This window comes from Rhinopithecus bieti, unplaced genomic scaffold (assembly GCF_001698545.2).
Source record: "Rhinopithecus bieti isolate Rb0 unplaced genomic scaffold, ASM169854v2 scaffold_48679, whole genome shotgun sequence".
In the NCBI taxonomy this organism is placed as follows: domain Eukaryota; kingdom Metazoa; phylum Chordata; class Mammalia; order Primates; family Cercopithecidae; genus Rhinopithecus; species Rhinopithecus bieti.
In genome coordinates this window covers 650,209-670,295 of record NW_016819378.1, presented here as the reverse complement: position 1 = coordinate 670,295, position 20,087 = coordinate 650,209, and the positions used below count along the sequence as shown (strand labels likewise).

Sequence of the window (20,087 nt, the reverse complement as noted above, 5' to 3'; positions counted from 1 at the left end):
AGTGCAGTGGCCGGATCTCAGCTCACTGCAAGCTCCGCCTCCCGGGTTCACGCCATTCTCCTGCCTCAGCCTCCCGAGTAGCTGGGACTACAGGCGCCCGCCAGGTCGCCCGGCTAGTTTTTTGTATTTTTAGTAGAGACGGGGTTTCACCATGTTAGCCAGGATGGTCTTGATCTCCTGACCTCGTGATCCGCCCGTCTCGGCCTCCCAAAGTGCTGGGATTACAGGCTTGAGCCACCGCGCCCGGCCGCTACCACACTTCTTGACACAATAAGTGCTTAATACATGAAGCCTGCTTGAACGAATGAAGGAGCACTTGAGGGCTAGACTGCTACTACTGGACCCTTCTGGTAATCCACTGCTGTCCCTCCTTCCACCTAGGTGGCCAAATGAAGAAAGTCACAGGATCTCACTGTACGTTGGCACCCCAGGCCTGTTTCCTGAAGCCTGCCCTCCCCAACTCTGTGTAGAACTCGATCACTCTTCCTCCCCACCCTTCTCCCAAATCATCTTCTCAAATGCTGCTGCCCAAAAATTGTCATCAAACCAAAACCACCTACACTGCCAGCCCCACCCACCACCACCAAAGACATTAGAAGTCTTGGTCATGTCACCCTCCCTCCCTCAGTACAGAGGAAGCTCTTAGACTCCAAGACCCTTCAGTTTCATCCTCTCACTCATCCCATCCCAGTCACTGCCTGAGAATAGCTTGCAGCCAAGGACAAACTCCCAGGACAGGCGCATGATAGGGTTCAGTAATTCCTTGATGGATAAATGGAAAGGAAGGGACACACTGAATATCGCCAACAGATCTAAGCCAGTTTGGCCATTCAGCAATTGTCTGTTCTCTTGATGAATTTGGGAGATTGTGTGTCCTTCTTTCCACAACCTCACTAACTGGTGGTAGATTATACTGAAAGTAAGCACTATACCAAATGCTGCCAAACATGTAACATTTGTTAGCCAGGAGACATAAAAACAGCCATACAACTGTTCTTATAGTTTGGGGATGAGGCATCTCACTTTACCATCTAGTGAAAGGGTCACTTAGAGGCTGACACAATGTTTCAGTGGCAGGCCCAGCTCTCACAGTTGTACAAGGTAACCGAGTCTCCCTAAAGTCTCCAGCATGACTCTGGAGACAGAGGGCTGCTGGGCCTGCAAGGGCCTGGGCCTGTTCAGTCTTTCTAACCAACTGCCCCAGCCATCTCTGGAGTGTTGACCGCAATAAACTTCACATGAAAACAAAGCATCCAAAAGACACAGGTGAAAGTATATACCACTTATACTGAAGTCTTTTTAAAGTAAATCACCATATAGTCACAATAACAAACATATACAAAGTTAAATGGAGAAGAAAGGGCCAGGAATTTAGTCAAGGTCTTGTGGACCAGATCTCTTTAGGCATCAACCATTTTACAACAGGAAAGGGAGGATCAGGATCCCTTCACACATTCTTCAAGTACAAACACAGGAATCTAACTTAACATTTGTCTTCATTTTTTTCTGGAGTCCCCAGTACTGCAATTTTTGTCAGTCCCACTAGAGAGCAATCTTTCTGCACTTACGTTCCTACTTGCAAAGCAATTTTCTTATCTCAGCCTATATGCCTAACTCCCACTAAGTCTGAGCAGAACCAACTCTCATAGCTTTCATGACCCAAAGAAAGTCCCTAGACTCTGCTTAAGTGTCCCCCGTTTTAAGCCCTATAGATAGATAATTTTGAAAAGTCAAAGAGAAGACTCACTGGAAAAAGGGTCTAGGCTCTGGGGTGGGGGCATTCTTTGACTTCTGGCTATAAAGCTGACATAAGTAATACTAAAGTGAGTATTCCCTCCTTTCGCCACCCCCCACCTACAGCTGTCATTCCCAAGTGGCCCCAAGTCAGACTGTAGGAAGACAGAACTTTCACTAGAATGAAAGGACTACAGGAAGTGGCCTCTGGCTCTGTGGCCCTGGCCCTACACTGCTTTGGGAAATCTATGTGTTGATGTTTTACGAGTGCAATTCAGGGGCATAACCAAGGCCCCTGTACCAGGCTAACATAAAGAGCCTGAGGATTTCACTGGTTGTTCCATTAGGGTACAGAACCCCCCTTGGGATGATGGACTGTGATAGTTGACATCTCAGATTAATAAAAGACACCCATACTCATGTATATACCACATGTAATTGCCTTACACATTCTGGGGACTGTTAAGTCAGAGCTGCAGGGGCTGGTAACAGGCACATTAGAGAGGAGTCGGAGGAAATAATGTTTTCCCTTTATAATAACTAAGACAGCCAGTTAACGGTGAAGATATCTGCTCCTCTCTTTCTTGGCCTCAGTAGTAACTTCCCTGTCCACACCCTGTCCTAGCTGGATCAAGTTCTGTTTGCTTGTCCATGGCCCTGCTAAAGTGTAAACTCTCTGTATGAGTCATCATTTCATCCCCAGGATCTGTCACAGAACCCAGGCTCAGCATTTGGAGACAGAAAAATTGTATAGTGTTATAGATTCATCCTCCTCTGTGGCTGGGTCTCTGCACAGCCTTGGTCCCCACCTCCTTCTCTAATTAAGTAGGGTCAGATTCAGGAATGGATGTCTCCCAGGCCTATCCTAGTAATACAAGTCATTCTGAATATATTTTTTCTTTTTCTTTTTCCTTTTTTGTTTTTTGTTTGTTTGTTTGTTTGAGACAGAGTTTTCTGCTCTTGTTGCCCAGGCTGGAGTGCAGTGGCGTGATCTCGGCTCACTGCAACCTCCGCCTCCTGGGTTCAAGCGATTCTCCTGCCTCAGCCTCTCCAAGTAGCTGGAATTACAGCATGCACCACCACGCCGGCTAATTTTTGTATTTTTTTAGTAGAGATGGGTATTTCACCATTGTTGGGCCACGCAGCTGGTCTTGACCTCCTGACCTGTGATCCACCTGCCTCGCCTCACCAAAGTGCTGGATTACAGGCATGACCACCAGGTCTAGCCCGTTTTTTTTATCTAAAACTGGTCTGTGAAAATTTTTTTTTTTTTTTTTTGAGACACGTCCTTGCTCTGTCGCCTGCAGGCTCGGATGCAGTGGCCGATCTCAGCTCACTGCAAGCTCCCACCTCCCGGGTTCCCGCTATTCTCCTGCCTCAGCCTCCCAAGTAGCTGGGACTACAGGCGCCCGTCACCACGCCCGGCTAGTTTTTTGTATTTTTTTTTTTAGTAGAGACGGGGTTTCACCGTGTTAGCCAGGATGGTCTCGATCTCCTGCCTCGTGATCCGCCCGTCTCGGCCTCCCAAAGTGCTGGGATTACAGGCTTGAGCCACCGCGCCCGGCCGTGAAAATCTTTATGTGTTAGAAACCATCTTCCAAATTCGTGTGTTTATTTTAATCACTAAATAAATCTGATACTCATCATGCAAAGCACTGTGTAAGGCACTGTTCACGAAATAGATATATACAAAAAGATATGTAAAGTTATTTACATTTAAATATGAAGTGTGTGTATCATAAGTATGTGTGTATTTACCATGTAGCTGGAAGAGTCAAGGAACAGAAAATCCACTAACCAAATGAGTAAACACACACATCACATCATCCATATGAAAAAATCCTTTATTGTTGAGGAGTAGAGAGAGACATTATATTTTTAATGTAGGACACTACAGGAACTATAGGGGATTCTATAGTCAATGCTCATTGGGATTGGGGATATTCGCTATGCAGTTTCCACACCAGGGTCAGGTAGAAAAGATGGAGAAGGAGTCAAAGCACAAGAATGTTACAAGAACAGGGAAGAGAAAGGGTAACAGGAGTGTGTGCACCTGGGGATTGGGACAAGGAAACAGGTCTTCCTAATGCAGTCCAGGAGTCCGGAAGTGGAGCGCTGAGGACAAAAAAACAAACAAACAAACAAAAAACACTGAAATCACATCTTATGTCCTGTGAAAAAAAAACCCCACTAAAACCTGCTGGGGCAGCAGGAGAGAAGGGGAGGGGCGTTTGTGTGAGAGGAAAGAACAAGAGTCTTGACCCTCAGCCTGCCCTCCAGGCTTTGGGACTGAGGATGGAACTCTCCTAGCAGCAGGTACTTGCACCTTCCCGGCTGCCATATTTACATTACTCTACACACCTGTGTGCATGGCCAGTGGGGCCCATGCGGACCAAAGAAGTAGGAACTAAGTTCATGCCATCCTAGCACCCCCATGAGCCAGACATACACACAGCCCTGTTCAAGGTGCCCTACTAGGAATGCTTCCCCTGCCTTATCCAGTTCCTCCTCTTCCCAGAAACCTCCTAGAGAAAGGACAGGCCCAGGGATTACTTCCTTTTTCAACAGTTTCACATGAATGAAATCAGATGACACAATGATCTTTGTTGATCCATCTCATGTAATGTTTAAATGCCGGCTCCCAGAAACCTTATGTCCTATTCTGCCTGACACCTAACAGGTTGGGAATGCTCCCTCAGTGGTAAGATTATGAAGGCTGCAATTATGGGTCCCTCTGAAAGAGCCTGGATGCACAAACAAGCATTAAAAGTAGATTTCCACAATACACTTGTTTTTGCCATTTGTATAAAATGCTATAGCAAAATTGCACTGTAATTATCTTTATGGCCAGTGCATAACGCTGGAGGAGAGTATGTCATCCAGATATAGCTGCTTGTATAATTATCTGGCCATTGGCAGGACTGAAATAACCATCTAATGAGAGCAAAATGATACAGTAACTACCATGTAATCAGCGAGTTACAGTTATTATAGCTCTTTGTGCCCTCTCACCCAACACTAAATGGGGGGGCCAGACCCAGTCTCTTGTCCCAGGAATTCATGCACAGGCAGCATCATCAAGGGCCAGCTCCTTGGGTCCTGGGCGTGCCACCTTGAGACCAATGAGTATGGGTAACAGGGACACAGGGAGAAAGGCAGGAGGCTTTCCATGATTAAGAGCCTTCCCAATCCCTCTCCCTCTCGTTTTCACTCCCCTCGCCCCACTTCTTTGGAAGCTAGTGAAAAGAAAGCCATTGGCAGAGCTGCTATTGCTGTGTGTGGGAAGACAGTGTCAAGGCAGAAGGTTCGTGTTTTGACTAGACACTTCCCTGGGGGACTCTCACACTCGCATACTAAGTGAGGAATCTGTCAGCCCACTCAGGCCTGGGGTCCAGACAGAGCTAGTCAGGGGAAACATTAGGACATCCCCCACACCTCCTAAACTGGGACAATTATTATAAAATTGGCACACAGCACTATGCACCCGGCACTGTTCTGAACACTTTACCTATACTCAATCCTCAAAACCACAACCCCGCAAGATACTATTATCACTTTCATTTTTCAGATGAGGAAACTGAGGCACAGGAGGGCATGTAACTTGGCCAAAAAGATACAGATAGAGTGGCAGATCCAGGATTCACATTGAGGCCATGTTCCTATTCATTACGCTAAAGAGAGAGATTCAGATATGGTTTCCTGCTACTCCCATTAGATTTCAGAGCTCCTTGCATTTCTTCCTGAATCATCCTTGTGTATGACTACCCTCTGGACCCAGTAACCCAGGATTCTGAGTGATCTGAAAGGCTCAGCCTGCCTGGGAGGCAAATGCTTGCCTGTGAATTGGTTGTGGTATTTGTAATTATCAGATAATAATCTCTCCATCTTTTTGCATAGATCACAAAAGAATGAAGTCCAAACAACAGAAGTTACCCATCAGAGAAGCCCCTCTCTCCTCATCTCCCAGCACTCACTCCTGCTCAATAGTCAGCTGAGGTCCATGATCCAGAGGAAGAAGATGAAAGATGGGAGGATGTGTACACACACACACACACACACACACACGTGCCTCTAAGTGTCTTTGTGTTTGACCGACAGTGTGCTGGGCACTGGCAGTGTATTTCAGGGCAAATCTATGAGCTTTAATACCTGTAGCATGTGAGGAAATGCACAGCTGGCAACCCCCACAGCCCCCTCCCCAGTCCCCTCTCCCCTCTCTAATGAACAATCCTTACCTCATTCTGCTCTCGGGGGATACTTGAGGGTGCCAAAGCTGGGGACGTTCTCTTGATTCACATCAGTAGGAGAGTCTAGGGTAAAGCAAACAGTGTAAGTAAGAGGGATCTTCCTGAATGTGAACTACACCCTGATCCAACAGCAAAGGGCTGGCTATGAAGGGCAGCATTCAAAGACAGAGTTGGCAGACTGGGGAGAAGCAGAGTCTCCCTGTCCTTCCTCCCAACTGCAGCAGGTCTACCTTATAAAGGTCTCTGCTCCTCTGTTCCCAGGGAAGTCTTGCCTGTGGATCTAAGCTGATTGGGATGAAGGGGCCGAGGAACCCTCACTGAAGGTAAGAAAGGTCCTGTCTTATGGGCCGGCGCGGTGGCTCAAGGCCCATGTAATCTCCAGCACTTGTTGGGGAGGCCAAGGACGCGATCAGAGTCAGGAGATCGAGACCATGCCTGGCTGAACACGGTCGAAACCCGTCTTCGTACTACAAAAAATAGCAAAAAAAATTAGCCGGGCGGCAGTGGCGGGAGCCTGTAGTCCAGCTACTGGAGGCTGAGGCAGCAGAATGGCGGTGAACCCGGGAGGCGGAGCTTGCCAGTGGAGCTGAGATCTGGCCACAGCGACTCCGAGCCTGGGCGGCGCAGAACGAGACTCCGTTCTCAAAAATAAAATAGAAATAGAAATAAAATAAAACTAAAATAAAATAAACATAAAAATAAATACCTAAAAATTAAAAAAAAAAAAAGAAGGAGGTCCTGTCTTTCCCCCTCTGGTGAATAATATGGGGCATGTGACTTCTATCATACTCTGCCAGTACCCTAAGCCCTTCCACCGTACCCCCACACACTCCTACCTGGCTGGACACTCCTCTTGCCCATCAGTCCCACAAAGAAGTCATGCATGTCACCTGCAGAAAAGGGCCAACATTGTCAGCAGTGACTATGAGAAAGTGATACATCTTCCCAGACATGGGTCAACACTTCTGAGACTGGGTTTCTGGTCTCTGTTCCTTTTTCCTGTCAAAGCATGACTCCTTACAGTTAGCAAGTGTCTCCCCTAAATCCACTCTCTCTGCCCACCTTTCCTTCCTCCACATTTCAAGAATTTTCTGCTCTAGCAGGTGCCCGACTTGGAATCTTCAGGGCCACCAAGAGGTCCTCTTGTTTTCCAATGACCAACCAGCAGAGGGAGAGTCCACTATGCCCCTCACACCAGCTTCCTCCTAGTTCCGGATGGCCTCTCCCTTTCAGGAAAGGTTGGCTGAGCAGTGGGAGCTGGCATATTGTTTGTACCAGGTGAGAAGGGGCTGGACAAAATGGCCCCGGGCCCAATACCCCACAGAGCTCTGGGAAAGTGGCAAGAAATGAGGAGGGAGAAGAGGCTACTCACGTTTTTCGGGAGATGTTGATTCCTTAGGATCTGTGAAACCAAGAACAAATGTCTAAATGGGGAGTGAAGTTGGACAGTGATGAGAAGGGGTTCAGATCACAACCCTCACCGATTCACTAAGCTATCCCCCATCTCCCTCCCATCTGAAAGGATCTCCCAGGCCTCTCATCTTCAGAATCCTGCCCCTCACTCCCCTCTCTCCTAGGGCTGCCTCCTACCTGTGCTAGCCTGGCTCATGGCTTTGAGCAATCCCTCCAGAGATGAGTGGCTTTTGAAGAGTCTCTGGAGCAGCTGGTAGAGATCCGGATCCCTCTAGGGAAGAAACAAAGAGGGCTGAGGCAGGAGGTTCCCACCCAGATCCACTCATCCTTTTCCCACAAGAAACAGCCTCTTCCTGAGCCCATCCTGAATCCAACATCCAATTTCTTTCAGAATTTCCTCTGGTTCACACTGGACGAGAAGTAGGTGCTCCAGGAGTGACCTGTGGACCAACAGCAACACCAGCACTACGCAGAGCCTGTTAGAAATGCAGACTTTTGGTCCTACCCCAGACCTCCTGAGACAGAATCTGCATTTTAAGCAGCCCCCCAGGTGATTCACAGGCATGGTGAGGTTAGAGGCGCACATCTGCCCCTGTGATTCCCCTACTCTGCATGATGTCCACGGATGTTTCCCTCCCTGTTTTCCACCGCCTCTTTCTCTATTCTCCATGGCTTTCTGCCTCTAGTTTTCTCTCCCTCTCCCTTTTCGGCCCTGGGTCTAGAATTCCACGAAGGCAACATGCTCAGAAGGCATGTCTTCTCTCCACAACTGAACCCCAAGTTCTAGAGCTGTTGCCCAGCACTGGCTCTTGATTGTCCCTGTGATTTTTTTTTTTTTTTTTTTTTTAGCAACTTGGGCACAGCAGGGTGGTGGGCACACACCACACAGCCAGTTAATTGTAACTGCAGAGAAACAATAACAATGATCATGGCTGGAGATTTTCACCTCAAATCTCAAGTCTTGGCAGTGCCTCTCTTTCCAGAACCCATGCATCCTTGGGCTGTTGTGCACACACAGAAGTGCATTTACACAGAACGCACCCCCACACATACCAACGCAGTTGCTTAGGCACACTTATATACTATCCTCTTCCTGCCCCAATTTCTCTCATCCTTACAGACTCTCAGGGAGGAGGGGTAGGATGGCAATCCCTCTCATTCATTGACGAAGAGGGGCAGAGGGGACATCTCATTGGCCAAAGTCCTGAAACGAGTTTGTCTCAGAAGAACCCAGATACTCTAACTATCCTGGGCTGGAACTTTGTGGCTCCAAACGGTGTCCAGCCCATACTTGGCACTCCCTGGGCTTGGGTGTTTCTTTTTTTTTTTTTTTTTTTAATGGTTCTGGCCTTTTGGATATGGCACAACCGCTGCCACCTGCAAGGCTACCCTGGCGATATCTCCCTTGGCCCAGCATGTGGCGTTCAGGCAGCCACTTTTCCCAAATTGTTGAATACTCTGCCCGCCTCCTGTAATGAAATGCTAAACAGATTTGAGCTGAAGAGGCAGTTAAACTTCATGCATTGAATTTGTGATAAGTCCCACCCGTAATCATCTTAAAAGCATTTGTACCGACGTAATTGCTGTCATTTCAAAACCTTGAAAAGACTCCCTCCCTATTCTCCCCCTGTATCCCTACCCTGACAATTCCTATGCTTTTTCGTAGAGGAACTGTGGAAATCGAGGTTCAACCTGGTTTTTTTGCTGTTGTTGTTTTCCTATCCTGACTAAGCAAAGGATAGAGGCGGGCAAGGGAGAAAAGAGAAGAAGGAAGGGCTTGGGATCTTAGAAGCACCTGAGGTTACTGGGGGTGGATGAGCAAAAGATAAGGGAATTTATTTGCATTTTGAAAATAAAACAATACATATAACTGATAGGTAAAATAGCACACAAATGACCATTTGGGAAAGAAATTCTGACTGTTTCATACCATCCAGGAAGTAGAAGGGATCTGTCCCTTGCAAAGGGGTCTGAGGTAGACCATAGAGAGCCTTAGACCACCCTAGCTCACCCCTCGCAGTACCATCTAATCACCAAGTCTCCCATCAATCAATCCACCAAACAACATATTTGTAGGGCACCTTTTATGTACAATGTGTCAAAGACACGCAGAGATACAGAGACACAAACACACCTGGAGACAGTGGGAACATGAGAGGACCACAGAAACACAGAAATCCAAAGGGAGGAAAAATGCTCTCTGATGGACAACCCACCCACCCCAGCTTCCTCACTACAGCTGTCCAGACAGGCAGAGTCCCGGGTTCCCGTGATGTCCCCAGTACTTTGCCCGGGGAGATTTACCTTGCTGTGGCCCCCACCAGGAACCATCTCTTCCTGTGGCTCCTTACAGACAGCCCCAAAGCTCTGAGCTAGGCTGAAGGTCAGGATGGCTGTGAATAGCAGCATGATCCTCATGGTGCCTGGGAGAGCAAAGGGACAGGACTCAGGTAAGGGAGAGAAGAGGAAGATACAGCGTGGGTGAAGGCACAAGAGACATTCATTACCAGCAGCTTGGCTTGACCCTGCTTCCCCAGCCTCCAACTCCACTGTCCAAGCCCTGGTCTGGAGAGAGGGTGGAAAGTATTTCTGAGAAGGGGGTACGGCCCTTGGGCTTAGCTTCCCTGCTCCCCCATCAGACATCTCGCCTGGAGATGTGCAGTGCTATAGTGGTGCCAGGGGACTCTAGCTCCCAAGGAAGATGGTAGATTTATAGGACATGGACTGGTTTGTTTCCTTAGTGAGCTGGAGGAGGGATCCTGGATGCTATTTTCCAGTACTAGATAATCCCAAGACTTAGGCAAAAACTTTCTGGTATGAAAGAATGAGTCTATAGCCACAGGCTCCAAACACTAACCAGCTCTCGGCCCTACACGTGCTTTCTGCTCACCTTCCCAGTCCCCTGCTCCCCTATCAGAGGCTGCCATCTGCTTTATTCCCTCCTGATGCTGGCTCCTGTCCCCCGGTGCCAGCTCCAGTCCATCCAGCATTCTCCCAACCGCCTACCTGTGGAGCAGCTCTGTGCCAGGGGCTGGGTGGTCTGGCAGGATCAGGGAACTGGCTGGGAGCGCTGCCTGCTCCCCTCACACACTGGTGCTGCCGGTGCTGCTGCAAAGAGCGAAACCGAGTGGAGGGGATCTAGGAAGGCTGCAGTCACTCAGTCCCACCTCCCTGATAAAGGCTCTGGGTGGGTCTAGGGGAGCTGAGGGGAGGGGCTGAGAGTCACCAATCCCAGGGTGGCTGGAGGGGAGGTGGGGGGGCTGTCGGGGGGAGGAGGATGCAGAAGCAGCCACACATCACAACACACACATACCCCACAGACCCAGCAATAAGCCCATTTCCTAACAGCACCCGAGCTGGCTGCTGTGTCTGGTTTGTGTATGGTTTGACACTGTACAATACCCCAAAATGAAGGCCTCAACAGCAGCCTCAGAAGCAGAAGTTTTTATCTGACCCCCTCCTGTCCTCTTGTCACTCAGTTACATTCTCCCCAAGACCAGCTATAAAACCAGAACCCCTTTTCCCCACAGCCAGCCATAAAACCTAAAATTACTCTACGTAAAAACTGGCCAAAAAAATTATCTGACCAGCCGAGAGTGGTGGCTCACGCCTGTAATCCCAGCACTTTGGGAGGCCAAGGCGGGCAGATCACGAGATCAAGAGATCAAGACTATCCTGGCCAACATGGTGAAATGCTGTCTCTACTAAAAATACAAAAATTAGCTGGGCACGGTGGCGCATGCCTGTAGTCCCAGCTACTCGGGAGGCTGAGCCAAGATTGCATCACTGCACTCCAGCCTGGTGACAGAGCAAGACTCCATCTAAAAAAAAAAAAAAAAACCCTCAGAAAAGATGGCACTCACCCCTTTTTTGGGGTCTCCTACTTTCGTTGTGGAGTTTCAAGAGTCGTGGGCAGATTCTTCTCAGGTCTAAAACTCTGCTCTCTTCTACACTACATTACCTAATCTCTTTGGTTTTGAGGCTGCCAAAATAAATTACTTTGTATTATTTAAAAAACTAGACATATAGTTAGTCATATATAATAACTAGATAAAAAATACAGTTTTAGAGGTGACTTATGACAGTTATTCAAAACAAATTATTACTACTATACACGGCTACTTATTTCTTTGTGCATTTAAATTTTTAAACACATGGTTTGGGGCACCTAAGGACAATGAAAGCACTCACCAGTGAGGATGAAACTCCCATTAAAAATAGGCTAAGCATGGAGGGCGTGGTGGCTCACGCCTGTAATCCCAGCACTTTGGGAGGCTGAGGCAGGTGGATCACTTGGAGTCAGAAGTTTGAGACCAGCCTGACCAACATAGTAAAACCCCATCTCTACTAAAAATACAAAAATTAGTTGGGCGTGGTGGCACACACCTGTAATCCCAGCTAGTCAGGAGGCTGAGGCAAGAGAATGGCTTGAACCCATGAGGCACAGGTTGTAGCGAGCCGAGATCACACCACTGTACTCCAGCCTATTGACAGAGATAGACTCCGTCTCAAAAAAAAAAAAAAAAAAATTATCTGACCTACGTTATTTGACTTAGGTCATAAGACCTCCATTCCAGAATTCCAGAGAGGGTCCTGCCCCACACCCAGAAGGAAGGAATGAGAGAGGCCAGGAGGAATCTCAACAGACAGGCCTTGCTGGGTTTTCCCACTCAACCTGTTAACATTAGATCATGCCCTTTCTGTCCCGTCATATTTCTACACAGCTGTCCATACTTGGTAAAACCTAAACATAAAAATAGACAATTCCCCTATAGCTGCAAGGCTTCATTCTAAAGGCTCCCATTCATATTAAATAAATGTGTATGCCTTTTTCCCTATTAATCTGCTTCATGTCAGTGATTTTCACTGAAACTCTAGGGGGCCAAGACCACAGTTTGGCATCACAAATAAGACCACCAAAGCTACTGTGCTTTTCTGGAAGCCGCAGAGAAGGAAATACAGGAACCTGACAAGCCAGCAGAAGAGTAAGTATTTCCTGCCAGACTCCCAGTTTTCCAGTTTTCCGCTCTCTCTCTGTGGACTCTGGATGAGTGAACAGTAAAAATCATTGTTTCCCTTTTCCTTTCCAAATGTAAGATTAATGAGAGAACAGGTTTTGTGTGTGACTAACCTTGGTATAGTGAGTCTGATATATTTTTTAGTATTTTGTGGTATGAGTGTTCATATTGTTTGACCCCGTTCCTTTCAGAAATAGCTTTTTTGTTGTTGCTGCTGCCATTTTCCTTTGTTTTTGTCTTTGTCTTTTGGTGTTCTGTCATAAGGAGGGGGTACCCTAGGCTAGAAGAGGCCTGCAACCCACTGTTTGAGCAGGCGCTGCAAACCAGTCAGTTTCATGGTTCTGGTTAGACTGATTTCTGTTATGACAAACTTTGCTGCCAGTCCCTGAAATAAAAACAGGGTGAGAGGTTTCCCTCTTGTCTCATGTCCTTGAGAGCATGATGTGACTAGATGGGGATATTCCCGCTTGGTCTCCACCATCCAAAGGATGTGATTTTTCGGGTAACATCACAGCCAGTATGAAAAGATTGGGAGCCCAAGACATGTTTTTTCAAACATTCCAAGCTCCTAGAGGAGTTCTGTCTCACAAGGTCTCATCCCTCCTGGGCTTCTGTCTTCTTTGACATAAAGAAACCGTTGGATTAAGTCGCTATTGGAATTAAATACCCCATTAAAAAATCTAATTGTCAATGGTCAAAAGATAAATCCTTTAGACTAAAATTCCTAAATTAAAAAAAAAAATCACTTGCTCTAAAGAATTGATAGAAAGACCAAATTAAAAGGACACATAATAGTGCCATAGCTATCCTTAAAACTTGTCTTGATTAAAGCACGAAAACCTGACCTAAAACAATTACACTCAAACTGCCATTTTGGATTCCATACAAAATTAACAACGGAGGCTGCTCCATTTTACAGTTTAATAATTAAAATTCCCGCCGCAGCTTAGGGTTTCCTTCCTAATCAGAAATCAGTGCAGGCCGGGCGCGGTGGCTCAAGCCTGTAATCCCAGCACTTTGGGAGACTAAGGCGGGTGGATCACGAGGTCAGGAGATCGAGACCATCCTGGCTAACATGGTGAAACCCCGTCTCTACTAAAATACAAAAAACTAGCCGGGCGTGGTGGCGGGCGCCTGTAGTCCCAGCTACTCGGAGGCAGAGGCGGGAGAATGGCGTGAACCCGGGAGGCGGAGCTTGCAGTGAGCCGAGATCCGGCACTGCACTCCAGCCTGGGCGACACAGCGAGACTCCGTCTCAAAAAAAAAAATACATAAAAATTAAAAAATAAAAAAAAAAAGAAATCAGTCCTTTTCGGCTTAAAATTTATGTGACTTTTAAAATATCAGCATTTGTCCCAACTAAAATCTGGTAACAAGAGATTTAAGGCAAGGCACAGTGGCTCACACCTGTAATCCTACCACTTTGGGAGGCCGAGGCGGGCAGATCGCTTTAGCCCAGAAGTTCCGCGGGCTTAAGACTAGCCTGGGTAACAGGGCGAAACCCCGTGTCTTCAAAAAGTTTTAAAGGGGGAGAGAGAGAGAGAAATTCAAAAGAATTTTGTTAAAGTTCCATGGTTAGAAGTCAACTTAATTAAAAGCTAATATTCAAGCTATGTGTATATTTTTAAAGCCTTCCTGTGTTTTCTCTTTAAATCCTATTTAAATAAATTTTGTTCAGTCGGCTAAAATCTTTTTTTTTTTTTAATGTGCTTAATGTCTCTGTTCACTTCCTTTCTTAAAATCTATTCTCCCGTTCACTTTTACTCCACCCTATTCCTCCTTCCTCTTTGCCATCTTCAATACCACATTTTTAAAAAATCTAGAAAAGACTTCTAATGACTCAGACTCCTTAAAAAACTCAGAGAAGACCGGGCGTAGTGGCTCATGCCTGTAATCCCAGCACTTTGGGAGGCCAAGGCAAGCGGATCACCTGAGGTTGGGAGTTCGAGATCAGCCTGGCTAGCATGGTGAGACCTGGTCTCTACTGAAAATACAAAAATTAGCCGGATGTGGTGGTGCACAGCTGTAATCCCCACTACTCAGGAGGTTGAGGCAGGAGAACCGCTTGAACCCGGGAGGTGAAGGTTGCAGTGAGTGGAGATCGTGCCACTGCACTCCAGCCTGGGTGACAGAGCGAGACTCCATCTCAAAACAAAACAACAACAACAAAAACTCCATTTCTAAGGGCATCTCCCTCTCTCACCCAAACCTCCAAAACCTTTTAGAATAGAAAAGACAATGGCTTAAAATTTAGATAACTTTATCTTTATTTAGATCTAAATTCTATGCCTTTGAAATATACATTTTCTACCTCATTTCACCTAAAAGTCATGTCTTAGAGATACAAGTTTAGAGTTGCCTAGTTAATAATTAAGACATAAAACAGATAATTACAAAATTGATAGTCTGAAGTTGGGGAAAACTACCTAGAAACTGACAAATAAAAAATCTGGTCTGGCGTAGTGCCTCACGCCTGTAATTCCAACACTTTGGGAGGTCAAGTTGGGAAAATTGCTTGAGCCCAGGAGTTCAAGACCAGCCTGGGCAAGATGGCAAAATCCCCCATACCTACAAAAAAATACATAAATTAGCCAGGTATGGTGGCACGCACCTGTAGTCCCAGCTAGTCAGCCAGGTAGAAGGATTGCTTGAGCCCTGGAGGTCGAGGCTGCAGTGAGCTGTGATGGCACCACTGCACTCCGGCCTAGGTGACAGAAGGAGAACCTGTCTCATAAAAAAAAAAAAAAGGATAAACCTATAAGCTCTACTTCAAGTATTTTGTTAAAAAATAAAAACTTTAACTCAAATGTCTGTTTAATTCACATGACTTTGTAAACCAAAAGTAAAATTCTAAAGCTCCCTAACCATCTGAATGGACGACTCCTCACAGCCAAGGGTATTCTAAAATTAACCTGAAAACTAGGTCAGGCCATGATGGGAATGGGGAACCAGACCCTCCTCCCTTTTGGAATTAATGATAGAACAGACTTAGTCTGATAAGAAACATACATTCATTTATTCGTATATTTTTATTTATTTTTTGAGACAAAAATGCCTCTTACTAAATAACTGATTACTCATATCATATAGAGGCCTGGCTTTGGTGGAAGTCCATCTGCAACACCACTGCCTAAAATGAGACACAACTAATAACTATTTAACTAGACTGGCCTATTCTTAGGACTAAGAGACTAGTTCCATGGCTTATAAGACAATTCACCAACTCAATTTCTGGACTATAACACTTCTTTTAAAATTTTTACCCCGAGGAAATCTGGGGCTCAGAAGACAATACCCTAAAATGAAGGCCTCAGTAGCAACCTCAAAAGCAGAAGTTTTTCTCTGACCCTCTCCTGTCCTCCTGTCGCTGGGTCCCATTCTTCCCCAAGGCCAGCTATACAAACCAGAACCTCTTTTCCCCAAAGCCAGCCATAAAACCTAAAATTACTCCATGTAAAAACTGGCCATAAAAAATTATCTGACCTACCTTATTTGATTTAGGTCCTAAGACTCCCCGCCTCCCCCGTCCAGAGAGGGTCCTGCCCCATACCCAGAAGGAAGGAATGTGAGAGGCTGGGAAGAATCTCAACAGGCCTTCCTGGGTTTCCCCACTCAGTCTGTTAACATTACAGCATGCCCTTCTGTCCAGTCATATTTCTACACAGCTGTCCATACTTTGTAAAACATAAACACAAAAATTGGCAATTTCAGGCTGGGCGCGGTGGCTCACGCATGTAATCCCAGCACTTTGGGAGGCCAATGTGGGCGGATCACAAGGTCAGGAGTTCGAGACCAGCCTGGCCAGCATGGTGAAACTCTGTCTCTACTAAAAAATACAAAAAATTAGCCAGGCATGGTGGCACATGCCTGTAGTCGCAGCTACTTAGGAGGATGAGGCAGGAGAATTGCTTGAACCCAGCAGGCAGAGGTTGCAGTGAGCTGAGATCGTGCCCACTGCACTCTAGCCTGGGGAGACTAGAGCAAGCTCCGTCTCAAAAAAAAAAAAAAAAAAAAATATATATATATATATATATATATATATATATATAATATATATATGGCAATTTCCCCTATATCTTTGGGGTCTTCATTCTAAAGGCGCTCATATATACATATTAAACAAATTTATCTACCTTTTCTCCTATGAATCAATTAGTCTCATGTCAGTGATTTTCAGCAAACTTTTAGGAGGCCACGTGTCTTGGCCCTCACAACACCAATTCCCATGTCTGAGTCCGGCTCAGTAGATATGGACCCTGGGCCTCTTTCCCCACCTTGTTCATCCAACAGCTCCTTGCCTTTTAACCTTCAGGCTTGACTCCTGGGCTAAAACAGTTTCAGGCAGGCGCCCCTCCCCACCCAGGACCACCAGGCTCAGGCCCCTGAGGGTTACAAGGTGAGCTGAGCATCCCCTCCAGTCCTCTCCTGTCCCCCTCCCAGAGGGAGCTGCCCCATCACATTGGTCCTTGTGTGTCACACCCCTCCCCTGCTGTTGGGCAAAGAAAGCTCCAGTGTCGGCCTCCCTCCACTCCTCAGCAGTGCTCATGCCTCTCTCACCTCAATCCTTCTTGACCCCTGAATTAGCTGGACTTACCTGCATCCTTCTAGAGTTCTTTTATGCCTCCTGATGTAATCTCAGAGAGGATGAACAGAACTCGATAACTGTGCTGCCCCTGTCCCCTCCCCAGCCTTGATCTCTCTTTTTTTTTTTTTTTTTTTTGAGACAGAGTCTCACACTGTCACCCAGGTTGGAGTGCTGCAACGGTTCAATCTTGGCTCACAGCATCCTCCGCCTCCCAGGTTCACGCGATTCTTCTGCTTCAGCCTCCCAAGTAGCTGGGATTACAGGCGCACACCACCATACCTGGCTAATTTTTTTGTACTTTTAGTAGAGATGGGGTTTCACTATGTTGGCCAGACTGGTCTCGAACTCCTGATCTCGTGATCCTCCAGCCTCAGCCTCCCAAAGTGTTGGGATTATAGGCATGAGCCACCGCCCATGGCCTTGATCTCTTAATTGCTTCCCTTTTTCCTCAGAGTTACATTTTCCCCGCTCTAATCTGTCTCCCTGCAGTTCAGGCATCTTCTTCTCTAACCTTTCAAGCCTCTTGTTCACACCCCACACAGATGAGGGAGATTATCTGCTTATTTCTCACCCAAGGGAGAGAGCCCCAGGGGAGAGTCAGAGCCAGGATCAGAGCCAAGAGGCAGAGCCAGATGCTGCTGCTGAATGAGACAGCGGAGATGCAAAAGCAAAGCCAGAGCCATCCGTCAGCCCAGTGTTTGTAATGGGTACAGGGTTTGAATGTTTGCAGGGTGCTTCGGTGTGGAGCAATCCATATGGTTTTCATCACCATGACCATGTAAGTAGGAAATATTCTGATTTTCCATATGAGAAAAAGGCCCAGAAGGTTCAGTCACTTGCTCTAGTACATATGGCTACTAATCAGTGAAGAACAGCCTCAAATCCAGGTTTGTCTCACCCCAGGTCTCCCACTTTTTTTTACTGCACTGGCATAAACTTTGACCTGTGAGGGAACAGTTAACTGTCCCAGAGGGAATGGGGAGCCCCCTCTCCAAGAGACTTGAATATTTGGGACCTTCTGCTCTTCTACATCTTGAGATTGGGAAAGAACTGTATCTTTATCACATATTTACTACAAAAACAATCTGTGCAACAAGCCCTTCCCCAATCACCCTATTTAAAATTATCACCACCCCAAAACTCCATTTATCTCACTCCCATTTTTCCCTTCATGAACTTATTACATCCACCATGCTAAGTATTTTACTTATTGTCTTTCTACCACCACTCCCACCCAGGAATACAAGTGTCATGATGGCAAGAATTTTTGTCTGTTTTGCTTGCTACTGTATCCCTCACTTTATAATGTTTGACATATAACAGGTGCTCAATAAAAATACATTTACAAGGCTGGACATGGTGGCTTATGCCCATACTCCCAGCACTTTAGGAGGGTGAGGTGGGAGAATTGCTTGAAGCCAGAAGTTCGAGACCAGTCTGAGCAACATAGCAAGTAAGACCCCATCTCTACAAAAACATTTTAAAAATTAGCCAGGCATGGTGGCGCATGCCTGTAGTCCCAGCTATCCCAGAGGCTGAGGCAGGAGGATCACTTGAGCTCAGGAGGTTGAGGCTGTAGTGAGCTATAACTGCATTGCTGTACTCCAGCCTGAGCAACAAAGTAAGACTCTGTCTCCTAAAAGAAAAAAAAAATGTTATTTACAAAATGAACAAGGAAGCCAGAGACAAGTTTCTTGTATCACAGTCAAAAACATGAATCCACCATGGAACCTCTCAAGTGTTGCTGGGGTCCTGAAATGTTTGTCTCCCACCCCACCCGAGAACTTAGACTGTACTGACAGAAGTCACTGGCTACATAGGGACCCATGTTCATCCCAAAGTGAGGACAGCAGCTGGGTCTCAAGGCCTCTTTATTACACGAGATGCTAATGGGACTCATTAAAAGCTTCTCATTACCCAGCTAATTACTGGGCTATGTGGGCAAAGAACATGGGCCAGGACCCAGGGTTGGGAGCATTTGGTAGGATGAGGAGAGAAGTGGGAAGCTGTTTACATGCAAATGGCATGACTGTTTCACTCCTATGAGGAGCCCAGTTGCTGTTCCTAATTGGATCCATCCATCTCCCTCCTCCTCCTCTCCTAACCCCACCAATCTGGAGCTGGAGGCCCAAGCTAAGCAGGCTGAAGGGAGTTGGGTGTGCAAGAGGAGGAGGTGTTAAGCCAAGAGCTGAGGACCAAAAGCCTCCTGGGTCTCTGCATCCAGCCCTCTCCCCCACCAACCCATCCATCCCTGCTCCCAAGCCCTGGCACCAGGGAAGCAGGGCTTCAGCAAAGGTCCACCATAAATAATTCCTTTGATGATGCAGCATCTCAAAGAGGATGGCAGGAGCCAAGGATGGTGGCGGGGGGCAGGGAACAAGGGGATGGCAGAGAGAGCTGATCACCCCTTGATCTCTGGGATTAGCAAAGACTTGAAAGAGCTAATGCTAGGCTATGTTGGAGCAATGATGAGGGAGGGAGGTATTGGAGGGCTAGGAGAGCCTGGGCTTCATTTTGCCTACAAATCATATGGAAATGACATGTAAAGTGGGTGTTGCAGCTATAGAGTGCCCAAGTGTTTTTTCTTGAACACCCACCCTTTATTTGAGCCACATCTCAGATGATGTCCCTGGCCTAGAGGAGCAGGGTACTTGGAGTCCAGGGTCCTTAGCAGCTCTTCCCCTGCAACTTCCTCTCTTTGCCGCTACGATGGGTTAGGGATGGGGCCAGGAAAAGGTGTGTACAGTTGTGCTGTGATGAGACAGGTTAGTCAGCAATTCACTAAGGGCCAGAGGTAGAAGCAGACCCTCTAGCTTGTGCACACGAGATGGCCTGAATATATCCACCACACGCACAACTTGTGGACTCTCTCAAAATCCCAGACAGGTAATGGCGAGGGGAGGGCAGGGCTAGGGTCATATGTGACACTGGGTGGAGATACCAATGAAGAGTGGAAGGATGACAGCATTCTACGTCCTGCCATGTCCTGCAGCCAGGAGACAGCTGAAGAAAACCCCACAGAGCAAGGAACAAGAGGCCCTCAGAGCCTGGGGAAGAAATGGACTAAGCCAGGAGGACTGAGCTAGAGCT

At 46.9% G+C, this 20,087-nt stretch overlaps 1 protein-coding gene across 2 annotated transcripts; it reads right to left on the bottom strand.

The window, feature by feature from the left end:
• Window positions 1–3,563: 3,563 nt before the first annotated feature.
• Window positions 3,564–19,732, bottom strand: TAC3 (tachykinin precursor 3). 2 transcript variants are annotated; one of them, XM_017858934.1, is made up of 10 exons: window positions 19,595–19,732; window positions 11,258–11,376; window positions 10,401–10,502; window positions 9,902–9,959; window positions 9,699–9,817; window positions 7,572–7,665; window positions 7,354–7,383; window positions 6,818–6,871; window positions 5,970–6,044; window positions 3,564–3,849 (listed from the first exon to the last, which is right to left on the bottom strand). In XM_017858934.1, the coding sequence occupies exons 5-9, from the start codon at window positions 9,810–9,812 to the stop codon at window positions 5,971–5,973; spliced, it is 366 nt and encodes a 121-aa protein (XP_017714423.1). In that variant the 5' UTR covers window positions 9,813–9,817; window positions 9,902–9,959; window positions 10,401–10,502; window positions 11,258–11,376; window positions 19,595–19,732; the 3' UTR covers window positions 3,564–3,849; window position 5,970. The 2 variants fall into 2 exon arrangements, with proteins under 2 accessions (XP_017714423.1, XP_017714424.1); XM_017858935.1 differs by lacking the exon at window positions 9,902–9,959.
• Between the last annotated feature and the right edge of the window lie 355 nt (window positions 19,733–20,087).